Source organism: Acanthisitta chloris, unplaced genomic scaffold (assembly GCF_000695815.1).
Source record: "Acanthisitta chloris isolate BGI_N310 unplaced genomic scaffold, ASM69581v1 scaffold11058, whole genome shotgun sequence".
Classification (NCBI taxonomy): domain Eukaryota; kingdom Metazoa; phylum Chordata; class Aves; order Passeriformes; family Acanthisittidae; genus Acanthisitta; species Acanthisitta chloris.
Window position 1 is genome coordinate 5,794 of NW_008688689.1, and position 21,597 is coordinate 27,390.

Genomic DNA, 21,597 nt, shown 5'->3' on the forward strand with positions numbered 1-21,597 from the left:
TGGGGTAATTAAACTGTTTCTCTGTTACAAAAAGGTTGTACTGTTTATGGAAAAGAAAGAATGGAGAAAATAAAATATTAGAAAAGAAATCAAACCATTTAGGTCAGATGTACATTGGATGTAATACTCATTCACTTAAATACAAGTAATGGAGAATATGTTTTGTGAATGTGCTATACCTCAATTCCAAAAGGGAGAATTCATACCACTGCCAGAGAAGACAAGCACAAATATCCGTGGTTCTGATTTGTAGCCGTGAAAGGGATTTGTATTGAGTTAGCAAGAGTTTATGTGGGACATTAATGTTTTGATGTCTCATGTCACTTCCTGTTGAGATGCACTGCTTATTGCTTTAATTATTTTCTTTTCATTACTTACAATTACATTCAGAACAGTAGGAACAAAGATATTTTAAGGTAGTGGCTTCCACTTGCCCTCTGACACTTGCTGTCAGATGATTCTATTTTGAAATACATTTAAGCCTGGGAAGCAGCTCCTGTTTTGTGTCTTTGATTACCCAAGGATCATGCACTTCCTGAACACTGTAAAATACTCTCACCTTGTGATAACGAGCCACCAGTTTCCCTTCTGAGTCAAAGAAGACATTGGTATTGTACTGATAGTGGCCATCACTTGGACACCTCGGATCACTACAATTACACAGCTCCTTGTCACCCATATTTGCAACCACATAGATGGAGTTATTCCTTGCCAGACAGCTCAGTCTTTCCAGCACGGGTGAGGGAGCAAACCTAATCAGCAGGGAAGGAAGAAAGGAAATAAAACATCAAAGCCCTTCAATCCATAAAAATTCCAATGATAAGACTACAGATCACAAGAGTGATAGGTCTAAGTTAGTCATATCTAATAGGAGACTTGTTTTCTGTTATTTGCCGAAAGGCAGAAGTTTTGTGCTTCAAATCTTGGCATGCTGAAACTCTGGCTTCACCTTACATTAACTGAAGAACACAGGTTTCCTTGCAGTGAAAGCAAATCTTTTTATATTCAAGTCTCCCTTCTGCTGCTGGTGTGTGGCACAGTGTCGATGTTCCACTGACATATGGGCTCATCTCAGCTGTTCTGCTTCAGCTCTTCATTTGGTCGATGCACTGCGGCAGCTTAGGATTTGTTTCTTCTGTGGTGTGTTTTGTTACCTGTCTATTGCAGTTTCAAATAATGACGCAATTTATTAAGGAAAATAACATAATAAAAAACCTACCATGTCATGATTCAAAAATCTAAGTTTTAAATTGTGTCATATATTGTTTCAGTAGTAGCTGTTATTTTAGTCACAAATATTCTTAACATTTCCATATCTTAACATTTTTGACAACATCCATAGAATACCTTACTCAAATGTAGATTCTGTAATTTTGTGTTTTCCTTTTAACTAGATCTCAACCTCTCTGGTATACTAACTAAAATAAAAAGAGTAACAGCAAGAAAACAATGACAGAGAAAAATTATGAAGAAAGTTGTCTGAAGCTATTTATGGCAAATATATGACATCTAACTCGGCTTCATTTCACAGGAGTTGTTCCAAGACATTTAAAACTATCAACAACCAGTCCTAAAGGTAGCTGTGTTTCCTGTCTGACTGTTCCCCCATACACAGCAGGGGCAATACCTTCCAGGATCAGCACATGGAATCCAGTCCAACTGTGGGTCTGGAATATCCTCAAGATAAGGGTACATTGTTTCTCTTGTCAAGCCCCAGCCATAAATGCCATCTTCAGGATTCACAATGATGTGGCACCCTGGTACCAACAAAGAAACACCAAAAGCACCATTAAGATGATGCATAAATGATTAGTGTTTACTCAAATGAATGTCTCTAATGAGGCTGTAATACCTGTCTGACTGCTTCTTTGATAGCCTCTTCCAAAATTGCCATATTTTTCTCCATCAGCATCAAGGCCTCCTCAGGAGAAACTGGCATTTCAGTGTCCTCTGACAAGACCACGTTGTGCTCATAGACAGCTGCGATGAAGGTGTCTTGTGCACAGACCTCCAGGAGAGACAGCACCAAAAGCATGGCAGAGGCACAAGCTTTAGGAAGCCCCATGTCTAGAGCCTGGAAGTCACTAAAGAGGAGGCCCCAGAAGCAAGCAAAGACAGGAGGCCTTAAAAGGGGAAGTCTTGCACAAAACATAGGAATTCCCCAGGGTGGTAGAAAACCAACACTGGGAGGTGCACTCACCCTGCCTGGAAAGTCTCACAACATTAAACGCAAGATAGCCGCCAGCATTGAGCAATTCTGCCTTACATCACCACAGAGAAGTCACCACTGTGCTGCAGCAGAAGAAACTCATCACCTGCCAGATCTGCAAATGAGTCAGGTGTAGCATTGCTGTAGCAACACAGCTCAAGGCAAGCCTGGGTCACAGCAGGAAAACAAGTTTGGGAAATCTCAGCACTGACCAGCACAAATACATTCCTGCCCAGACTCAAGGATGCAGGGTGCAGGCAGTGCTGCAGGAGGCAGGCAGAGGCCCAAAGCTCAGCACTGCCAAACAGGCACTGCCAGTGCCACTCCTGCTCAGGGCCGCTCTGGTCTAGCCAATCATAGTTTGGCTATACCTGGCAGTGTCTACTCATCACAGCTTGTACAACTGTGTTGGTAGTGGCAGGTGGGTATTTAGACCTACCACTGCATGAGATAATCACAAAACTAGCCAGGGGGTGCCTTAGTTTCCCATAGGAGATCTCACTGCTCTGCTTTAACCATTGTTTCAGGATCTGTGGATAGTCATGGCAAGAAAACATGATTGTGAATTAGTTCACAAAACAAAAAAACTAGAAATCAAGATTTCCCTTCAGGTTTCTTTTGCCTCCATTGTGCCCATGAAAGAATAAAGAGGCAAGAAGATGTGTTACCAGAAACCTAGAGGTAGTTAAACCTGCTTAGTTTCTACTGGTAGTCTGGGGAAGTTCACACATTGCAGGACGGCTCATTGATTTCAATTATACTTGTGCTCTTTCTGGTAATCCTGGCTAATCTCAAGTCCTAACAGCACACATCAGTGAAGTGAGCAAGTCATTACACAAAATGAACTAATTAAGTCTCATGTCTACAGATCCATATCCTGTGCACCTTGTGTCTAACTCTAGTCCCCTCAGCTCTTTCTTGCTTGGCTCATCATTAGCACTGGCACAGTCAGCATTTCACAGTAAGTTGAGGTGTTTATTCCTGGTTTCAGTAAAGTCTAAAACCTGATACAAAAGGAAAGGAAACTAATTGACAGGATGTTCCCAGGGGAAGCCAGCCCTTTTGTACCCTATTTCACAGCTCAGCTGGCTACCAGAGCAGTTGTTCTTGCTAGTCCAAAAGAGCTCTGGCAAAGAAGCATTTCTCATGTAAAGCCCAGTAACTACTCAAATGAGAAACTGACTGGAAATTGCTAAGACGTACCACTTTTCTTGTTTATGGGAAAATGAGTAACAGAGAGAACCTCTTCTAGGACCCAGTTCTAGGGTCAAGGACAAATTCAGACTTTTGCCACAACGAAGGTCAAGAAGTCTAGTGTGAGTTTGCTAGGCACATCCTTGTCTCAGTTGCCCTTGAGTATCTTTTGCTGAGCATCTGGAGGAGGTAAGGAAATTTTTTGTCCCAATAGTACCCCTAGACTCTTGATAGATTTGCTGTGGCAGAAGCAATTAGTACAAACATTCTAACTGGCATTTTTTAGGAAAATAAATCTCACATACACAAAGCCATCTTCATATATAATACAAATATACATGTGCCTGTTCATGTATATATATACACATATACACAAGATGCCAAGTCTCCTTCAGGACTGAAGATCAGTTAGTTCTGTGTAGACATGCAACTCCTCTCTTCACTACCTTTGCCTCCCATTTTCAGGCACTCTCAAGAAAATACAAGTGCTGGTAAGGACAAACTCTTTTAGACTCTTCTTGTCTTAAGAAAATTCACAAAACTTAGGAAAAAAGTTGCTTTATTGAAAACAATATAGTGCATAATGCTTTGCCATTTCAAATTCTGTTTCAACATTTTATGTTATCAGTTAAAGTATTACAAGATAATCAACTTTCTTTAAAAAAATACAGAAAATCATGGTAGCAAAATAGTAGCTTTATCCAAGAATAATGCACAACAAGCACAAATATAGAAACACACCTCTTCATATACAGTGGTGCACTGTACAATGAAACAGGCTGACAGCTGAGTTACTCATCATTGCAGCCAATCCACATGAGAACTTCCAAAAGAAAGGCAGTCAGTGTTTAGTGTTTCAATACAGTAATGCAGCTACAACTAAACCACAACTGGTTGTTCACCAAGGGATCATATATCCCAGCTCCAGAATAATGAAGCACTGTTAAGTCCAGTCATCTCAGTACTAGGTTAAACCACAATAGTAAACAGAGAATTGAAAGTATCTGGCTATGTTTCACTGCCCATCAGATGAGTCCTTTCTTCATTATTTTCAGGAGGATTTTGCAGGCTGGAACTGGAACTGTTTGCATAAGGAAAGTGACAGGAGAAAAGACAGAGGTTTCAGGTTCTCTAGATACTTCTATGCAATACCAAAATTATAAGTGAAGAGCTATGCAGATCACTGGATTTGGTTCCCTGCTAATTGCACAGAACCACGTACTACTGCTTCCACACCATCATACAATGGTTTGGGTTGGAAGGGACCTCTAAAGGTCAGCTAATCCAACCCCCCCAAGCCACAGGCAGGAACATCTTCAAGTAGGTCAGGTTGCCCAGAACCCTGTCCAACTTGATCTTGAAGGTTTCCAGGGATGAAGCATCCACTACCTATCTGGGCAAAAAATGTCTCTCTCATAACTAGTCTAAATCTACTTTCTTTTAGTTTAAAACCATTACCCTTTGTCCTATCACTACAGGCCCTATTAAACAGTTTGTTGTTATCTTTCTTGCAAGCTCTCTTTAAGTACTGAAAAGCTGCAATAAGTTCTCCCCAGACCTTGTCTTTGGAGGCTGAACAACTGCAACTCTCTCAGCCTTTCCTCATAGAAGAGCTGTTCCATCCCTCTGATCATTTTTGTGGGTCTCCTCTGGACCTGCTCCAACAGGTCCATGTCTTCCCTGTGCTGAGGGCTCCAGAGCTGGATGTGGCACTCTAGGTGGGGGTCTCACAAAAGCAGAGCTGAGGGAGAGAATCACCCAGGTCCCTCTGGATGGCATCCCATCCTTCAGGTGTGTCAGCTGCACCACTCATCTTGTAGTCATGTGAAAGTTTGCTGAGGGGGCGCACTCAATCCTACTATCTATATTGCTGGCAAAGATATTAAACAGTATTCATCCCAAGCAGACCCCTGAGGGACACCACTTGTCACTGATCTCCATCTGGGCATTGAGCTGTTGAGCACCATTCTCTCACATGACCATCCAACCAGTTCCAGCTCATAGATACCCTCCTGCAGGAACAGTCAGTAGGGCTCTTTCATTAATGCCACAGTCCTGATGTTTGTATAGAATAGTCACTGCCTAGTTTCGATGCCTGTTTAGGTCAGTAGGGATTTAGGAAACCATACAGACAAATTATTTAAACATTATTTTTACTGCTCATATTATAATTCATTATCAGGTTGGCGGTGAGAAAAAAATGGAAGCACAGCTTTCAAAGGTTTGCTTTGTATGACTGCAAGTAAAATAAAGAATAAATAGCTCAGCATACCTTTTCCTTTTTGCCTCAATGATATAGAATATTCCAGCTGCAATACCCTTTGAGGAAACAGTCAGTTACAATTGTAAGAATCAAAATAAAATGCAATAGCTCAGCTGCAATAGATAAAAAAATGTATAATTACTTACACTTAACAGTGCCCATCCTCCTTGGATGGCTGAGGCCCATTCAAACCCCAGCTTTTCATTTAGAAATCCTCCCAGAATGGGACCTGCAAATCCCCTGCAACAAATCAAAATCAGGTATTGGCATCTCAATCAGAAAAGATAACATATCACTGTTATCTTGTGTTTTGTGGCCTTCTTTCATAGATTCTCTCTCCTTTGTCAACAAAGAGTTTCTTTCTTTCACAGACCTAACTTTCCTATAACCCACAACAATTATTAATTCTTTCTTTGCCAAGACCTCAATGAATCTGTCTAGTTACTTCCTCAGCTGGAAATAGGCTCCGTATCAGAAAGCTGAACGCACTCTTTTTCTGTCAAAAGACCCCATTAAAGGTCCGTGTTCTAACAGAACATCTACACTGATCTGTATCTTCTGTCATAAGAGAAATTTAAAGTCTCATCCCTTAAAATATAAAGCTTCCAAACTTCAAGACAACACTGATGAATGTAGGCAGGTGGGGAGGCATATTGTGCAAGGCTAGGGTGTGTAACTGTCCTGCACCTTCATGCCTGTCTAAAAATGCCATGAAAGGTTATGCAGTTGCCATCACTTTATGAAAGGTCTTACATGATATGGTATGGTCTCTCACTACAAAAAGGGACAAAACTATGCAAAACTAGAGATACTTCCTGTAAGCAAGTCGCATAATAAAACCAGGTCTGATAACAGAAAAAAAAATAGGGTTTGGTAACTTTATACTACTTATGTAGTATAAAGTTATATATACTTATATAGTACATAAGTACAATATATATACATATATATATATGTAAGTATATATGTGTATGTATATATGTGTATATATACATATATTATATACTATACATAATACATACATATATACATAATATACTAGTAATATATACTTATACTATACACTGAACCCTACATCAAATAAACAGGACAGCTAGAGCTTGGAAAAATGGTGCAAATTTGTGCCACTGAAACCCACTTGCAGCCACAGAGGACTACAAGGACAGATAAAAATATCCTGGAAGTTGCCATCAATAGGGACACTCTGTCACTTGCCACTGAGTGACAACTCTGAAGGGTCACTCAGCCAGTAGTGGCTTTCACTCATTTCTGTGACGACAACCAGCGGGTACTAAACACAGACACACTTTGCTAAGCTATGCAGACACAGACCTTACATAATTGCTGTGGCTAAAAAACAAGAGAATATTCTTCTCTAGGCTATCCTGGACAAAAGGAGGAAATGTGTAAAATGAAAAAGGGAAAACAAAATTAGCCAAGAGCAGATACCTTCTAGCTTACCCTATATGGGTGAACTTAGCTTCGTAAAAAATTAAGGCCCACTTCTCTCTGTATTGATCATTAAATATTTTGTATTTTAGTGACAACAAAAATGACCACACAGAAGTGCAAGCAAGTATCCACTTAATCACTGCGTTTTTTGATATGCAAGACAATACACTTCAAAGAAGACAAATTCAGAGTCATGTCAAAAACAAAGTTTTACCCTTTGTTGGGTAAAAAGCTTTGTTTTAACATGTCTACCAGTCACCTGTCTGGCAAGAAACTTTTGAATCAAGGTCAACACAAGAGCTGCAATACAAGACTTCTGGTTGCATTGCAACCAGCTTTTGTGTGGCAGTAGCATAGAACACCTGAACACTCGTAGCTTTGAAAAAGGTGTATATCTACCCAAGGGACCACATGGCATTGAAGAGTCCAGATACCAGTCCCAGCAAACTCAGACCTTCTTCAAATCCATTCTCACTGCAGAAAGACAGAGCAGTTAGTGTAGTACAATACATTATTGTCTCTTAGTCTATCTACAGACTTCCCCTATAGAGTTTTTCCCCTCCTTCTAATTTGCACACAACATAAATAGCTAACAAATGAAGGTGTATAGTAGAATGTCTGTGCAGTACTTTCTTCTTTGCTGCCTCTCTGGAGGATTGCAGTGCTACTCCTCATCTCTGATTTCTTCCCAGTAAGATCGCTAACACCACACCATAGCTCATTCCCCATGTTTCATATGGCAAGAGTAAAAGAGTGACAGGTGGCTTTTAAGAAGGAATTCCCTTGTTCCAAGAGGAACTAAATCAAGATTCTTTTAGGTCATTACTGCGAAGTCACAGACCCTGTACTTTGAGCAAGTATGACACCTGTAGGTGCAGCTGGAAAAGCCTGTGAAAACTGCTTCATATTAATTGTCCTCAGAGGCTGAAATAAATCCTACATATATGAAATCACACACAGGTCACCTGATGGTTAAAGACTCAAAGTCTGATAGACTTCAGTGAGCTCACAGTACTGAGGTACACAATTACAAAGTTAAACTGGGAATATAATGACTAAGGTGCTCAGTTAGAAAAAATTAAGAGTAGTGGTAAATGAAAGATGAGCTGGACTGAGTTACTTACTATGCACATTGCAGTACCTCTGGAAACACTGGGATAGCACTCATGCCAAGGGAAAAGCCAATTAAAACCAGCACTAGCACAAACATCCACAGCTGACTGAAAAAGAGGCATTTAAAAGAAGTTAGCTACTGAAGACTCTTTTCAAGTAAGGACCCCATCTTACTGAAGGCTCAGTAAGAGCTCTCCATGATGGACCTGCAAACTACATTTCTTGAAGCCAATACTACGACTTGAAAAATACAGTTTGATGCTTAAAAAAACCACTTCGTAAAAGAATGTGAAAATCCTGTGCTCAAATTAAACATTTTGTTATCAGATTCAGTTCATTTTATGAGGAGCACATAGAGCAGAGGTAGGCAGATGAGTTTAACTCAGCAACTCCCATGTCCAAGCTCCAAACTTGGTTTGTTGCAAAAATGAAGGATTTTGAAGCTAAAATTTTGTAGCTTAATACATTATAACCAAATAGACTTAGCTCAAGAATATGGAAGAGTTTACTGATTTCTTTTTCTCACCAGGTCAAATGTGTCATCTCACCAGTTTCCAGTGTATGATCTTTGAAAATCAAAAGCTAAGGAGCAGTTCTACACATTAACAAGCCTGTCATCATGAAAGGCTCAGGGGTGACCTTATTGCCCTCTACAACTACCTGAAAGGAGGTTGTAGTCAGGTGGGGGTTGGTCTCTTCTCCCAGGCAACCAGCAGGAAGACAAGAGGGCACAGACTCAAGCTCTGCCAGGGGAGGGTTAGGTTGGGTATTAGGAAGAGATTTTTTATGGAGAGAGTGATCAGGTATTGGAATGGGCTGCCCAGGGAGGTGGTGGATTCACCATCCCTGGAGGGTTTTGAAGATGAGACTGGATGTGGCACTTAGTGCCATGGTCTAGTAATGACAGTAGGGTTGGACTTGGTGATCTTTGAGGTTTCTTCCAACCCAGTTGATTCTATGATTCTATGATCATAGGACAAAATGACTGTAGAGCTGTTTTGTAAATGCAATGGAGTGTTTTGATGTGAATTAACTTGAGAGATATGGCAATACAGCATACAGGTGCAACAGACATTGTCTGTATTTAGCTTGCTGAACACAAAGCTATAATCTGGCACTTTTCTCAGTAAGCTATATACAGAGAGAACAAAGATCAGTAATGCTGCACAGCCATGCAAATAAATCCCATAGCTAAAAAACCACTAATGAAATAGAATAAAAATGAAAAATAATACAGAATGAGAACTTTATTTTGCTGCACTGAAAACGCAACAAAATTGGGAGGAAATAAAAATAAAAAGCAACATTCGACCCACCACACACATTAATATAAGCACAGTAACAGTAAAAAGCAAAGGAAAAGGATCTATTTTACAAAGATGTAAGATCTCCATGTTCAGATATTTTCACTGGTTTACATTCATAGTACATTCATAGCCTCATATTAGAAGTTAAAAACTGTTTCATGGTCAGAGGTGCTAATTATAGACTTGTGGACATACATGACTACAATCAAATACATCACATAAGGAGACAGGCTCAAGAAGAGGTAGTTGCATACCTTTCAATGTGCAGTATTGGAGCAGGTCCTAACAGGAAAAAGCACAGTCCTGTCATTAAACCCCCAAATATCAGCAGCCACTTCCTGATGTACTGTGAAAGGAAAGGAAGAGGCATGAAATTTAAAATTTTGAATTTGTCATGTAACTATTTCATCTTTCCTAATATCCCTCTTTTAAATCTTCATCTGAAAAGCACAGCTCCTGTAGAGACCATTGCTACAGACAAACTGGGAGTTCACAGTTTGCTTGCCTATTCTGAACACCCTCAAAACCAATGAATTCACATCTTCTCACCACCAATGCAATGACTGGCAGCAGTTTTTTGATAAAGAGATTTTTCAAGATACTGAGCAACAGTGCTTCTTTGTTAGCAAAGTATTTTAGGTCTTACTCTTCTTTAGTATAAGAAATGTCATGTAACACTGTATGTAATTCTCATGTACAAAGGCCATTACTAGTTTGTGCGAGGAAAAAATGGTATCAGAAACTCATCACTGTCCTTCATGCGCAGCAGTCAAAGTGTAGGTTTCCTTGATCAATTAGTGGTGGCTGTCAACCAGGCAGCTCTAGGTGTATCACTGCTGATGTCTCTTTCTATGGTGCTGTTAAGAGCTAAAGGACCATAGTCAGTCACTGTGTTGATCTAATTTGGATATTGCACTTTTTAAGAGCTAAAGTCAATAGAGCTAACCAGAATAACTTTACTCCTCTTCTCAAAAGCTGATAAAATTAGATGTGGTCAAAAGCATGGATAACTGGGACATATTTTCCCACTCTTCATTCCATATTGTCTGGAAACAGATTGTGCTTAGTCCAGTAGACTAAACACACTCCACCTACTTGTCCAATGTCCTTTACTGCTTTGTACATTCTTTAATTACCTGGATCTTGAAAAAGAGACCTCAGGTTGTTAGGAATAGATGCATGTAAAAGGTCTTGAAAGGTAGATCCATTTATAGGACCAGGCCTATATAAATCACTTCAGTATGAGAGATCCTCCACCTTTAACTAAATGCACAGAGTACTTTACTAACCCTGTAGAAACAGCAGGGTAGTACTCACTGGTAGTTTGTCGCTTACGAGTCCAAGGAGAGGAGAAGACACGGAGTACGAGACTGCCAAACCAAGGAACACCAAGCCCACATAACCAGTTGGGAGTTTGAACTATGGAATGAAAGACAAATAAAAAAAAACCCAAAAACAAGCCATATATGCTACATTCATTAAAGGATGACATTTTAGGTCAAAATACTGAAATGCCTTATTTTAAATATATTAGTGATACCATATAGAGTTTTTTTAACTATTTGAAATCACCAGCAGAGCTTCAGTTTCATTACTTTCATCAACACTTCTAAGCATGGAGTAGTGGAAACACCTGTACCCAGATAAAACCTAAATACAACAGAAGGAAACACTATGCTGCGTCCCCTACACCAGCACATTGAATTCTAACATTAATGTCTGACACATTTGAAACAGTCACTTCAAACACTGAAATTTATACAGATTTAGTCTTCACCTTTCCTAACTTCAGTTTCATTTTCACTCAGATAAAGTATTTACTGTTGTCATCCACTGCTAATCAGTGCATCTTAAAAGTAAATAGTGCTATAAAACACAACTCCAATGTTTCACTCAAAGGATGATTTTTATGAGCATGAATAAGAATTTTATTGCAAACACCCTGAGGTTTACATTTTCCTAACGCAGAGCCACATTCCTGTATGGAAACAAAATGTGCAATGAACCAAAAGCATACTAGTCTCTCAAACAAGTTCTTCAACTTCCAGTTAGAAGGTATTCCAAGATATTTCATGCAGCATAGACTACACAAATATTCATTATTTCCTTACCATATGCAAACACATGATAATTCTAATTTAGTGGACAGAACACCTACCAAGAAGGTTACAGCCTTTTCACTGCTAGTATCTATTACCAGAAAGCAAATGGAAATCAGAAGAGGACACAAACACACAGTATTCTATGGTGGGATAATTACAGATGCCTTCTGGATGATGGAAGATGTACATTCACATCTCCACTGATGAAAAAAGTATCAAGTCTCCTCCACCCTGGATGACTGCTCTAAGTATGGGACTAGACAGACAAAAAGTAGGAGCACAACCACCTGTGAAACATTAACCCTTGGAAAAACAATTCACAAATAAACCACTCAAAAAGCATTGCTTAATTTCATGCAGGAACAGAATCTTAAACTACTTACTTCAAATCCATGACTTTAAACACCAGAGGGAAAATAAATAAATAAAGTAGGAAACGCATAAATAAGCATTAAAGTAAATTAAAAATAAATAAATAAAATAGCGTTTGCCTTTTTAATGAGTGTGTGAAGTAGCCAGCTGACAGGCTACATAGTTTCAACATGTTTAATTTTAGCACTGCTGTAAGACAATGCAGACCTGTGACAACACTTGCCCAAAGACAAGTGTTCACATCAAGAGATAGAAGACTGTCAGTGACTGTGGCAGTTTTCAAGAACTTGATTTTAAGAAAAAAGAAAAAGTCCCTTGTAACAAAACCCTGTTTAAATAAAGTACTTTGCAGTTGAAAGCCAATTAAGCAGAAAAAGTACATTTTTAAAGGCCTTGCATTTCCTCAAAGTTAGCAAGACCCAGCAGAAGAGACGGTGTCAATGGAAATTGACTTGTCAGTACTGTGAAAATCAAGTCATTTGGAAACCATTCTATTAACAGTTAATTAAAGCAGTGCAATTGGATAAAGCTCAATTTTGTTTAGGATATTCAAACCAAATTTATCACCGGTTATTTACTATGTTGCAAATCAAGACTTCACTGCATGTTAACAGGACTTACCTTATTTAGGACAAATAGAGACAGTGTGGGATCCAAAAAGCCCAAGCATGCACTTAGAGAAAATATAGTGAGGCAGAGTACCACGACTTTTGGCAGAAGAATGAGCTTCCAAAAGGATTCCTTGCCAGGGATTGAATCTGTTTCGATAAAAGGGGGGGGCGGGGGGGAAATTGCATTATTTTCAGCAGCATAAGCTTATGATTGATCTTCTTGCTTTGGAAAAGAAATCAGTATTCCCCTTTTTCTAGTCCTATTACTCCTGTTACATAACAAATGAAAGTCAATAGCAGACTATTATGCAATACACTATTTTTATAGTAAAAAACCAAACTTCATAGGTGAAGAATGTGTCTCAAGGTATACATAGAACTAGAAGTTCATTTGTTAGCATCCACCAGCTTAGAGCTAACATTTATTTAACACAGTTTCAAACTGGCTGGTCCTATCATGACTCCAGACAATTTCAGAGCTGGGAGAGGTCAGGTGGGAAGCCAGCAGTAGCAGCACATGGTCAGTCTCTGTAAGTTTTTTGTAAAATACAATGTTCCTCAAATTATTCTCCATGGTTTCATATTCAAGAGGAAAAAAAGATTTTTTAAAAAGAAATATTTTAAAGTTACTAGGTTTTTTTCCCCTCTAGAAAAGAATAACTGAGCTGTAACCTTGCAATTACAACCATGTGTGAAGACTTATCTTTAAGCTTAGCTTTAAGCTTTAGCTTTCTGTCCAAGCAGGACCATCTGAAATTTAATCAAATTCATATGACCTCCATCACTTCATTAAACCCCTCATTTATTAACTTTTACATTCTTTCATGTTAATGGGATCATGAGTACAAATCAACCCCATTTTTTTCTCCCTGTAATTAGTTTTCCTCCCCACTATTAACCCCTTAAACATGTTAAGTTCTCTTGTTTTAGACAAAACCTATCTTCAGCTTTTCTTCAACTAGCTGCAATGACAAACTGATACAAAGCAGACACAACTGATCCTTTACAAGTCCTGAAGCTAAGAAGACATAAGACCCAAGCCATCAACCCCACGCAGCTGCTCGCTCACTCTCACACCAGCAGCAATGGAGAGAATTGGAAGAGTAGAAGCTAGAAGGTTCATGGGTTGAGATAAAGATAGTTTAACAGGGAAAGCAAAAGCTGCATACACAAGCAAAAGAAGGAATTCATTCACCGACTCCCATGGACAGGCAGGGGCTCGGCCATGTCTGGGAGAGCAGGGCCCATCACACGTAACGGTTACTTGGGAAGACAAACACCATCATTCCAAACATCCCCCCCTTCCTCCTTCTTCCTCCCACTTTATATACTGAGCATGACGCCATATGGCATGGAACATTCCTTCAATCAATTTGGGCCACCTGTCCTAGGTGTGTGTCCTCCCAACCTTCTATGCACCCCCAACTTCCTTGCCAGTGTGGCAGGACGAAAAGCAGAAAAGGCCTTGGCCCTGTGTAAGCTTTGCTCAGCAACAACAAAAACATCTCTGCATTATCAACCCTGTGCTCTGCACAAATACAAAACACAGCCCCATAACAGCCACTGTGAAGAAAATTAACTCTACCCCAGCTCAAACCAGCACAACATGAGAAATTAAAATGGGTGAAGGAGGCAGGTAGAAGGATGCTTACCATAGTCTGGCAATATGCACATATTCACAGGCACCATGGCCAACACTATACATCCCAGTGTAATGAAAGGGACCTCGTACCCAAACGATTGATACAAAAAGCCACCTAAAGGTGGGCCCAGCACCAGTCCAAGTCCTGTAAAAATTTCAAGGCTGCCCTAAAGGACGAAAAAGCAAGCAAAAAGGAAGTCAGTATGTTGAGACAACAAAATTATAATAAAAAATAAAAATAAAAAGCAAGCCATCCATCTGAGGAGCAGCACAACATAGCCAAGCTAGTGAAAAGTTTAAAGGCACTGGATTGCTAAGGATAGAAGCTAGCAGTGACCTTCACAAGCTGGGATAACAAAAGGAATTTCATAGTTATATGTGTGACAGCCATGACCTCTTTTTCTTCACTACAGGAAACCACTTGCAACTGAAGCATTTGCCACTCTGCTGTCACCTAAGAGATTTCACTCCTGAGGCAAGGCAAATGCTCCAGTGGCAGAAAACATCTGTAGGACAACTTAGGCTGACGGGATCATCTCTCCCACCTGCTGCTACATGCCAGCTTGATGGGAAGGATCCAAACGAACCTACTCAGCTGGGTCATTATCTCATGGGATGAGGTACATGTGCCAAGTTAAAGCTTTCTCTTCATAACCAACTGTTTGGATTCACTCCCTAGGAGAGGGAAATAAATAATAACGAAATTGCAATGGGGATAACTCAGAATGGTTTGGGTACAATTTAATGATCTGGTATCTTTTATAAGATACTAATTTTAAAAGGACAATAATACAGCTACACTTACATCTTGTGTAACAACATCATAGTCACCACTGTCAACATCTGCCTCAACACCTAATGAATCAATGCACAGACCACCAGTAACAACTTCCACTAGAAAGTTTCAATAAGTTCTGGAACCCAGAAAGGTAATATAGGGACTCATACCCATCTTTAATTTCACTGGCACAAGTCAGAGTGGCCAAATGGCTCAAAAGCAGGCACAGTCAGGAATTTCTTTAACCTAGGCCAGCCTAGACTGACACAAGTCAGAATTTCTTTAACCTAGGCCAGCCTAGGGTTGCAGCCTTTTTCTTTCCTAGCAAAGGAAGTAACTAGTAACAACATATGACTAGTAAGTCTTAAAAATTTTGAGATAGATTTTGAGACATTTTGGTAAACTTTGACATGTGGAATGGCCGTTGAGTTAACATAACTGCATCCAAATAATGCTTTCAATTGTGTGCTCACCAACCATTAAAATACTTGATCTGTGAGACTTTGGTTCAAATCAGGCTGTACATCATTTAGCTCTTCTGAGTTAAGGAGGGGGGAGTGGAAGCTGAGGCATTGCAATATTACAGGTCAGAGGATAAGAGATACCTGATACTGTACGAGAAGTGAGATTGCTTATGTTCTGAAGTCCATGTCTCCTCCAACAGAGAGATCATGTTGACATATGCTCAACTTCCCACTTCAACAAGGCTGACATGACTACATTTAATAACTTCCCCATACCCCATCGGGTACCCAACGAGTAAATGGTGGGCTGAAAACTGGTAAGGAGAGGAAAAGTGCTTTTCACTATCTAGAACTATCAAGAAGGGCAATGGAAAGCAAGGTTAAAAATACCTCATCCACTCCTCCAGGCTTTACAATTTTACCCTAGGATGCACCTTGCTTCAAACAATCATCTCTTCCTTCTGCCTCCCGCCTCAGAGCTCACAGTAACAACAACTCTCCGTCATATCCATTTAAGGACAGTAAGTCTACATGAATGAATTTGAAGAGGTTTTATTTTCATGCAGAACAAAACATTAGAGTACACAATATGGTAAACAGACCAACATTTAGAAGTGATCTGTCTTCTTGTAGCACTGTTTTAAGATTCTTAACAATAGGTAGCTGCCAAGCCACAACTGTGTAGCATTTCTGACTGTGGTCTTGACATGACCTTAATCACCACATACCATTTTCAGCTACACATCATGGTTATTGTGCTGCCACACAGAATTTAATTTCTTTTCAATTCTGATTATAAGATGGATAACTAAGTCCTTGTAAGTCAATGTTACTTTACTTACCTACTTAAATTGTTTTAAAATTTTCAAACAGAAAACCTTAATCTTATTGACTAAATCTAGAACATGATTACAATGCATAAACTGCTTTCCAAAAAAATCACTGCTGATACAATTTTGTAGTTTTTTGCTAGTTAGGAGGACATATTTTTATAGACATTTATTTATAAAAGTGATGATATTTCTAAACAACAATATTAATAAAAGTATCAACTTCTGTAATTTTATTAAATGTACTTAAAGAAGTACTCAACATGTATTCACTCATTCAAATTTAAACCAGTTATTTCTGTCAATCTACATTTGAACTTAAACCAGAATCTATTGAAAAAGATAAAGCAGCATTTCATTAAATACAAAACTTTTCTTCCTAACACCATAAAAAACAACTAAAGTGAATATCTCTGGCTGAAATGAATCACTGATGACCAGAAATAATGATTTCTAGATTTCAAGAAATTCTCGCTCCCATTTTCTCATACATAACTTTTATCAATAAATTAGAAAAATGAAGCCAAAATTGCTTCCAGTTTTGCATCTTTCAGTCATTTAAATCAACACTATTTGAATGAATTTTTGGAATCAATTCATATGGATCCTTACTATCCAAGCAGAAGTAGTCACTAAAAGCTGGGTTAGTATTTAAATAGTCTGGTTTTAACTGAAGAGGTAACTACTGCCATCCATAGTCAGCTATCTCAAAACATAAGCAGCTAATACATACTGCTTAATTTATATCTAATTAGAGTTACGCTAAGGTCTAAACTTGTTCTAAGACTGTGAGTCTAGATTACAAACAAACATTATGTGATGATTTCAAATAAGCCTGCACATGAAACAGCACATTTTCTCCTCCTGGTTTTAGGCTGCCCACTGCCAAGTAATTGTATTGCAGGTACTCAGCTGTAACACAGGTTTTTGCACTTACCAGAACAGTAGCTATATTATTGGGAAATGCCTTTGCAAGGATTGAAAACGATGCTGTCATTGCTGCTGCAAAACCTATTGCATCCACTGCTCTTACTAAAAAGCACAAACCAATGAACATTGGTCCACTTGGCACCTTGTCCAGCATTCTGAAAGAAAAAAATTCCCAACAGTAAATGGAGATCTCTCAGGATGCAACAAGTCACCTCCTAAAGGCCCTGGAGCATCATTTCTTACTCATTAAAGGACACAGTTATAAGACACTCAATGCTTTCTGTTGCCACATATTTTTGAATCACATCAGTGAAGTCATTCAAACTCTACCAAACTACCTCTGGCAGCTTTCTCCTTTTCCCCTTTGTTTGCCAGTGGGAAGAGAATGAAAAATCTAACCTGTGAAAAACTCCAGTGCCAACTTCTGTTACATTTCATAGCTTTTCCAAGCCCCTGTGCAAGGAGTCTGATGCAATGTGTTACAACTACCTAATGAGAGATTCCTTCATTGTTAAGAAAACATTTATTTTGCTAAAATGAGTGACTGAGTCTCTTTAGCTGCCAGGGAAAGCTTCCTGTTTGCGCTCAGTATTTTTAAGAAAAGAATAATTAAAACATTATGCAGAAATAGTCCCCTTATTGCTGCACTTTGACAGACTTCTTGCTGTTCATGAACTTTAGTAGTTAGATAAATACATAGCAGCTTCTTCCTCTGCTTTCAAAGCAGCAGACAGGCTCTGAAACCTGCTGAAAGGGAGAGGTGTCCATTCTGCTTTACAAGGGGTAGATAAAAAGTAAAGATGCAAAAAGTTAGGTGACCTAACTAACACAGAAAAGATGCCCAAGAGCTTCCAGTTTTGTTTTGTGTCCATCTTTTCATATGGATGGAAATGATCAGAAGACAAACATGACAAAACAACGCAACAAAAATTACTCACCCAAACAGAATGGTCACACATCCCGAAACAAACATCCCTGCCACAAACATGAATTTTGCTCCAATATGTGTAAGCTGTAAAATAAATAACATTTTTACATGTTAGTATTCAAGGACAGATCAAAAATCATAGAATATTCATAGAATCAAGGTTGGAAGACACCTCTATCAAGTCCAACCATTAACCTGTCATTCTGCTGTAACCCCTAAACCACGTCTTCCAGTGCCAGATCCAGATGTCTCTAAAACACTTCTAGGGATGGTGACTCCATCACCTTCCTAGACAACCTATTCCAATGCCTGAGCACACAAAATCTTTCAAACTAAGCTACTCTTAAGAAATCAAAACATTATGGGCACTTTATAGCACATGTAAGTAAAGGAGGCACTGCTCCTGTCGGTGCGCCTTCATGCAATACTGAGCCTAAAAATATTCTGAACAGTTAAGTGACTTAACCCAGTTTTCAGAATGGTAAGACAATGCTGCAGTTAACTATTTCACAGCAGCATGCTGCAGCTTCTGCAAAGCAGGAGGTTACAGGTGCATTCCTCCTAACAAACAGAAGGTAATACGTTTCCCCCCCAGCACCATCACTGAGCCAAAGTCAGCAATACATGTCACGTATATGGCTAAAGAGATTCAATGGAAGATGATTTTAAAGCAAATTTATCACAACCTTTAATAGCACACAGCTTTGACATAGGAAGCATGGTAGCTTCAGGCTTTCCCATTCATTCCCAGGGAAAAGACCCCACCTTCCTTCATTTCAGACTCCACCACCAGACTGGAGGACTGCAGCAGGCACACTATAAAGCTAACTCAATCCTGTAACAAATTATGTCTGTGCTTCTAACTGTATGCTGCAACTTCCCCTAAGGACAGTAGGTATTTCAGACTCCTTTTTTGTTCAGGCCTGGACAAAGTCCATGCCTTTCAGCTATCATTACTAAGCCCATATATTCCTGAGTTGCGCTGAAACCCTCAGGATTTCTAATTGCTGTACTGTCCACATCTGTTGATGCTCACTTCAGCTGTCCAGAGTGATGGCATGCTCACTCTCTCCCCTGCAATGCACTTGGTGAGGGTTGTGCCATAGCTGAATGCCATCACAGGCACCAAGATTGGACTTAACAATGGCACTGGTGTAACACCTTGATGAGCCACCTCACCATAGGTTAGCAAAGAGGCTGCCCAGCCACAGACACAGAAGATTTCGACTTTGTAGCAGCCACAACATAGGGTATGATTCTGGGCAGTACTAGCCAACAGCCATAGCAAGCAGTGTTGGAGCATATAAACAAACTGTAATACAATTTATCTGTAATTTCTCCAGTGTGGAAAAAAACCCCCCTGAATCTGTGGAAAAACTCAAGTTGTAAGAACTAGGGACAGTAATGCCATATTACTGTATAATGAAGTTGAAGGGGAGACCAAGTTAAGCAGCAGAGAATCATAATAGAAGGAAATGTTTAAAAACAAAAAGACAACATACCAAAAAAGAAGGGGTGCAGCTAAGTAAAGGAAAAAAACCCAAACCAAAACAAACAGAATATATAAATAAGTACAACAAATAAAATGGGGGACAGCGCAAACCAGGTAAACAGAAAGAAGAATTGATCAGCAGATTACTCTAAAGCAAACATAACAGTTAACCAGAGAAACAAAACAGCTACATGACCATCACCCTACAATACCCTCAACAATTACAGAAGAGTAGTTTTAAAGTGGTACTGACTAGACTTAGATCAGATTCAGGCTGACTGGTCAGACTCCAGTTACTGCAGACACAGCCTCCAGGAGTGCTAATGAAGAGGCATCTCTTTTCTCAGCCTTAGAGAACTGTCTTTATGTACCAACCTGTGTCATCACAGAAATAAGTTGCAACGTCAACTATACTTACATAATTTCCCAAGATTAAAGAAGCTGAGAAATCGAACACAGCAAAACATCCAAAAATCAGGCCAACAACGGTGTTACTGGCACCTTTTTTTTCTGCCTGCAAAAAAGATCACAACTATGTAAAGATGTTGTCAAATTCTTGAGGTGAATAACATTCATGCCTTGTAAATTTAATTTTTTTGTCTATTAGTGCAGTTGCAAAGCAATTTCCTTTCTCAAAGGCAGTAGGGGTTCAGAAGGTAACAACACAGCAATTTAATAATATGTTGCACTTTTAATGTGTAATGAAGGGAAAAGCAATGTTCATTTCTCAATGAATAGAAACATGGTGCTATTTACCACACAGGTTATCTGACCTTTCACAAGTGCCTTCAATTGGTGTGCAACGGCACTAGCTACAAAACTTTGATCCCTGGCATGGTGAGAGGGCATTGAACAGAGATATCTCTTATCTTCATTGTAACATACTTCCCCATAACAAGCACCAGACAATTTTTTTTCTTATCCACCTGGTGAAATATACCTACTTGGGCACAAGCAGTACATAGGAGTATTTAGAACAGAAAAAACAAATTTCTTTGTAAATACTTGGGAACAATTTGGTCACAAGAGAAATGGACTTCAGCTGCAATGGCAGCATGACTATTTTTTCATCCTATATTTAAACATTGTATTCACTCAACATAAGCAGAGATCTAATTTTTTTTCCCTAGAGTAGCTAGGTTAGGAAGCTTAACACAGGTAATGATGGCCCAGCATGAGTTAACAGAGTGGTAGCTACAAATAAACGTCATTGAGTGGCTCGGGCACTGAAATGCAAGACAGGACATTGGCAGAGTTTAATCTCAGCTCTACCAAACTACTACCCAACACTGAGCAAACAACTGTTTCAGTTCTCCAAGAAGCCAGTTCAGCGTCTATATTGTATCATTAGTTCGCCATTTCCTCTGCAGCCACAGGAAAGATTAATTAGTCCATGGGCAGGATCCAGGTCACCAGTATATACACTCTAATCTATGTACACCAGTATCAGGCTACCACTGTGAATTCTCACAACTGAATAGACTAACTCAGAGCTCACAACCGTCCATTAAAGTGCCATGGTGTTCAAGACACTTATTTAAGTTTCAACATGCAAAAAAGTAATGTAAAGAGGAGCTGGCTAAGTTGTTTGTTTACCTCTGAAGGGAAAAAGGGTCCCAGGATTGAGTAGCAGATCATGGAACTGAAGTTTATAGAAGCTGTCGCAGCCATTGTAAAAAGCTGTTCTCTGGTAAGCCGCCTCGGTTGCTCACTAAGTGCTTCTGACTCACCATCATCTTAAAACACAGAATAAAGATAGTAACAAAAGTATTACAAATTGATAGAAAGACACAAGTTACAAATCAGGCTGGAAAATTAAAACTCGCACAAAACTTCCGCTCTCCCAGCTCTAAGGACTAAATCAAGCCGTGCTGCCTTTTTCCTCGTGCAGGAGTGCAGACTTCCCCGTA

The 21,597-nt window shown here is 39.4% G+C and overlaps 1 protein-coding gene across 1 annotated transcript; it reads right to left on the minus strand.

The window, feature by feature from the left end:
* Positions 1-3,949: 3,949 nt before the first annotated feature.
* Positions 3,950-21,423, minus strand: SLC18B1 (solute carrier family 18, subfamily B, member 1; the record flags this gene model as incomplete). Its single annotated transcript, XM_009081135.1, has 13 exons — positions 3,950-4,484; positions 5,676-5,722; positions 5,813-5,906; positions 7,518-7,592; positions 8,243-8,338; positions 9,793-9,884; positions 10,856-10,957; positions 12,634-12,770; positions 14,276-14,432; positions 17,275-17,422; positions 18,206-18,279; positions 20,106-20,201; positions 21,284-21,423. Coding segments are annotated over 13 exons (1,331 nt in total), but the record flags the coding sequence as incomplete, so codon positions are not given.
* Positions 21,424-21,597: the final 174 nt, after the last annotated feature.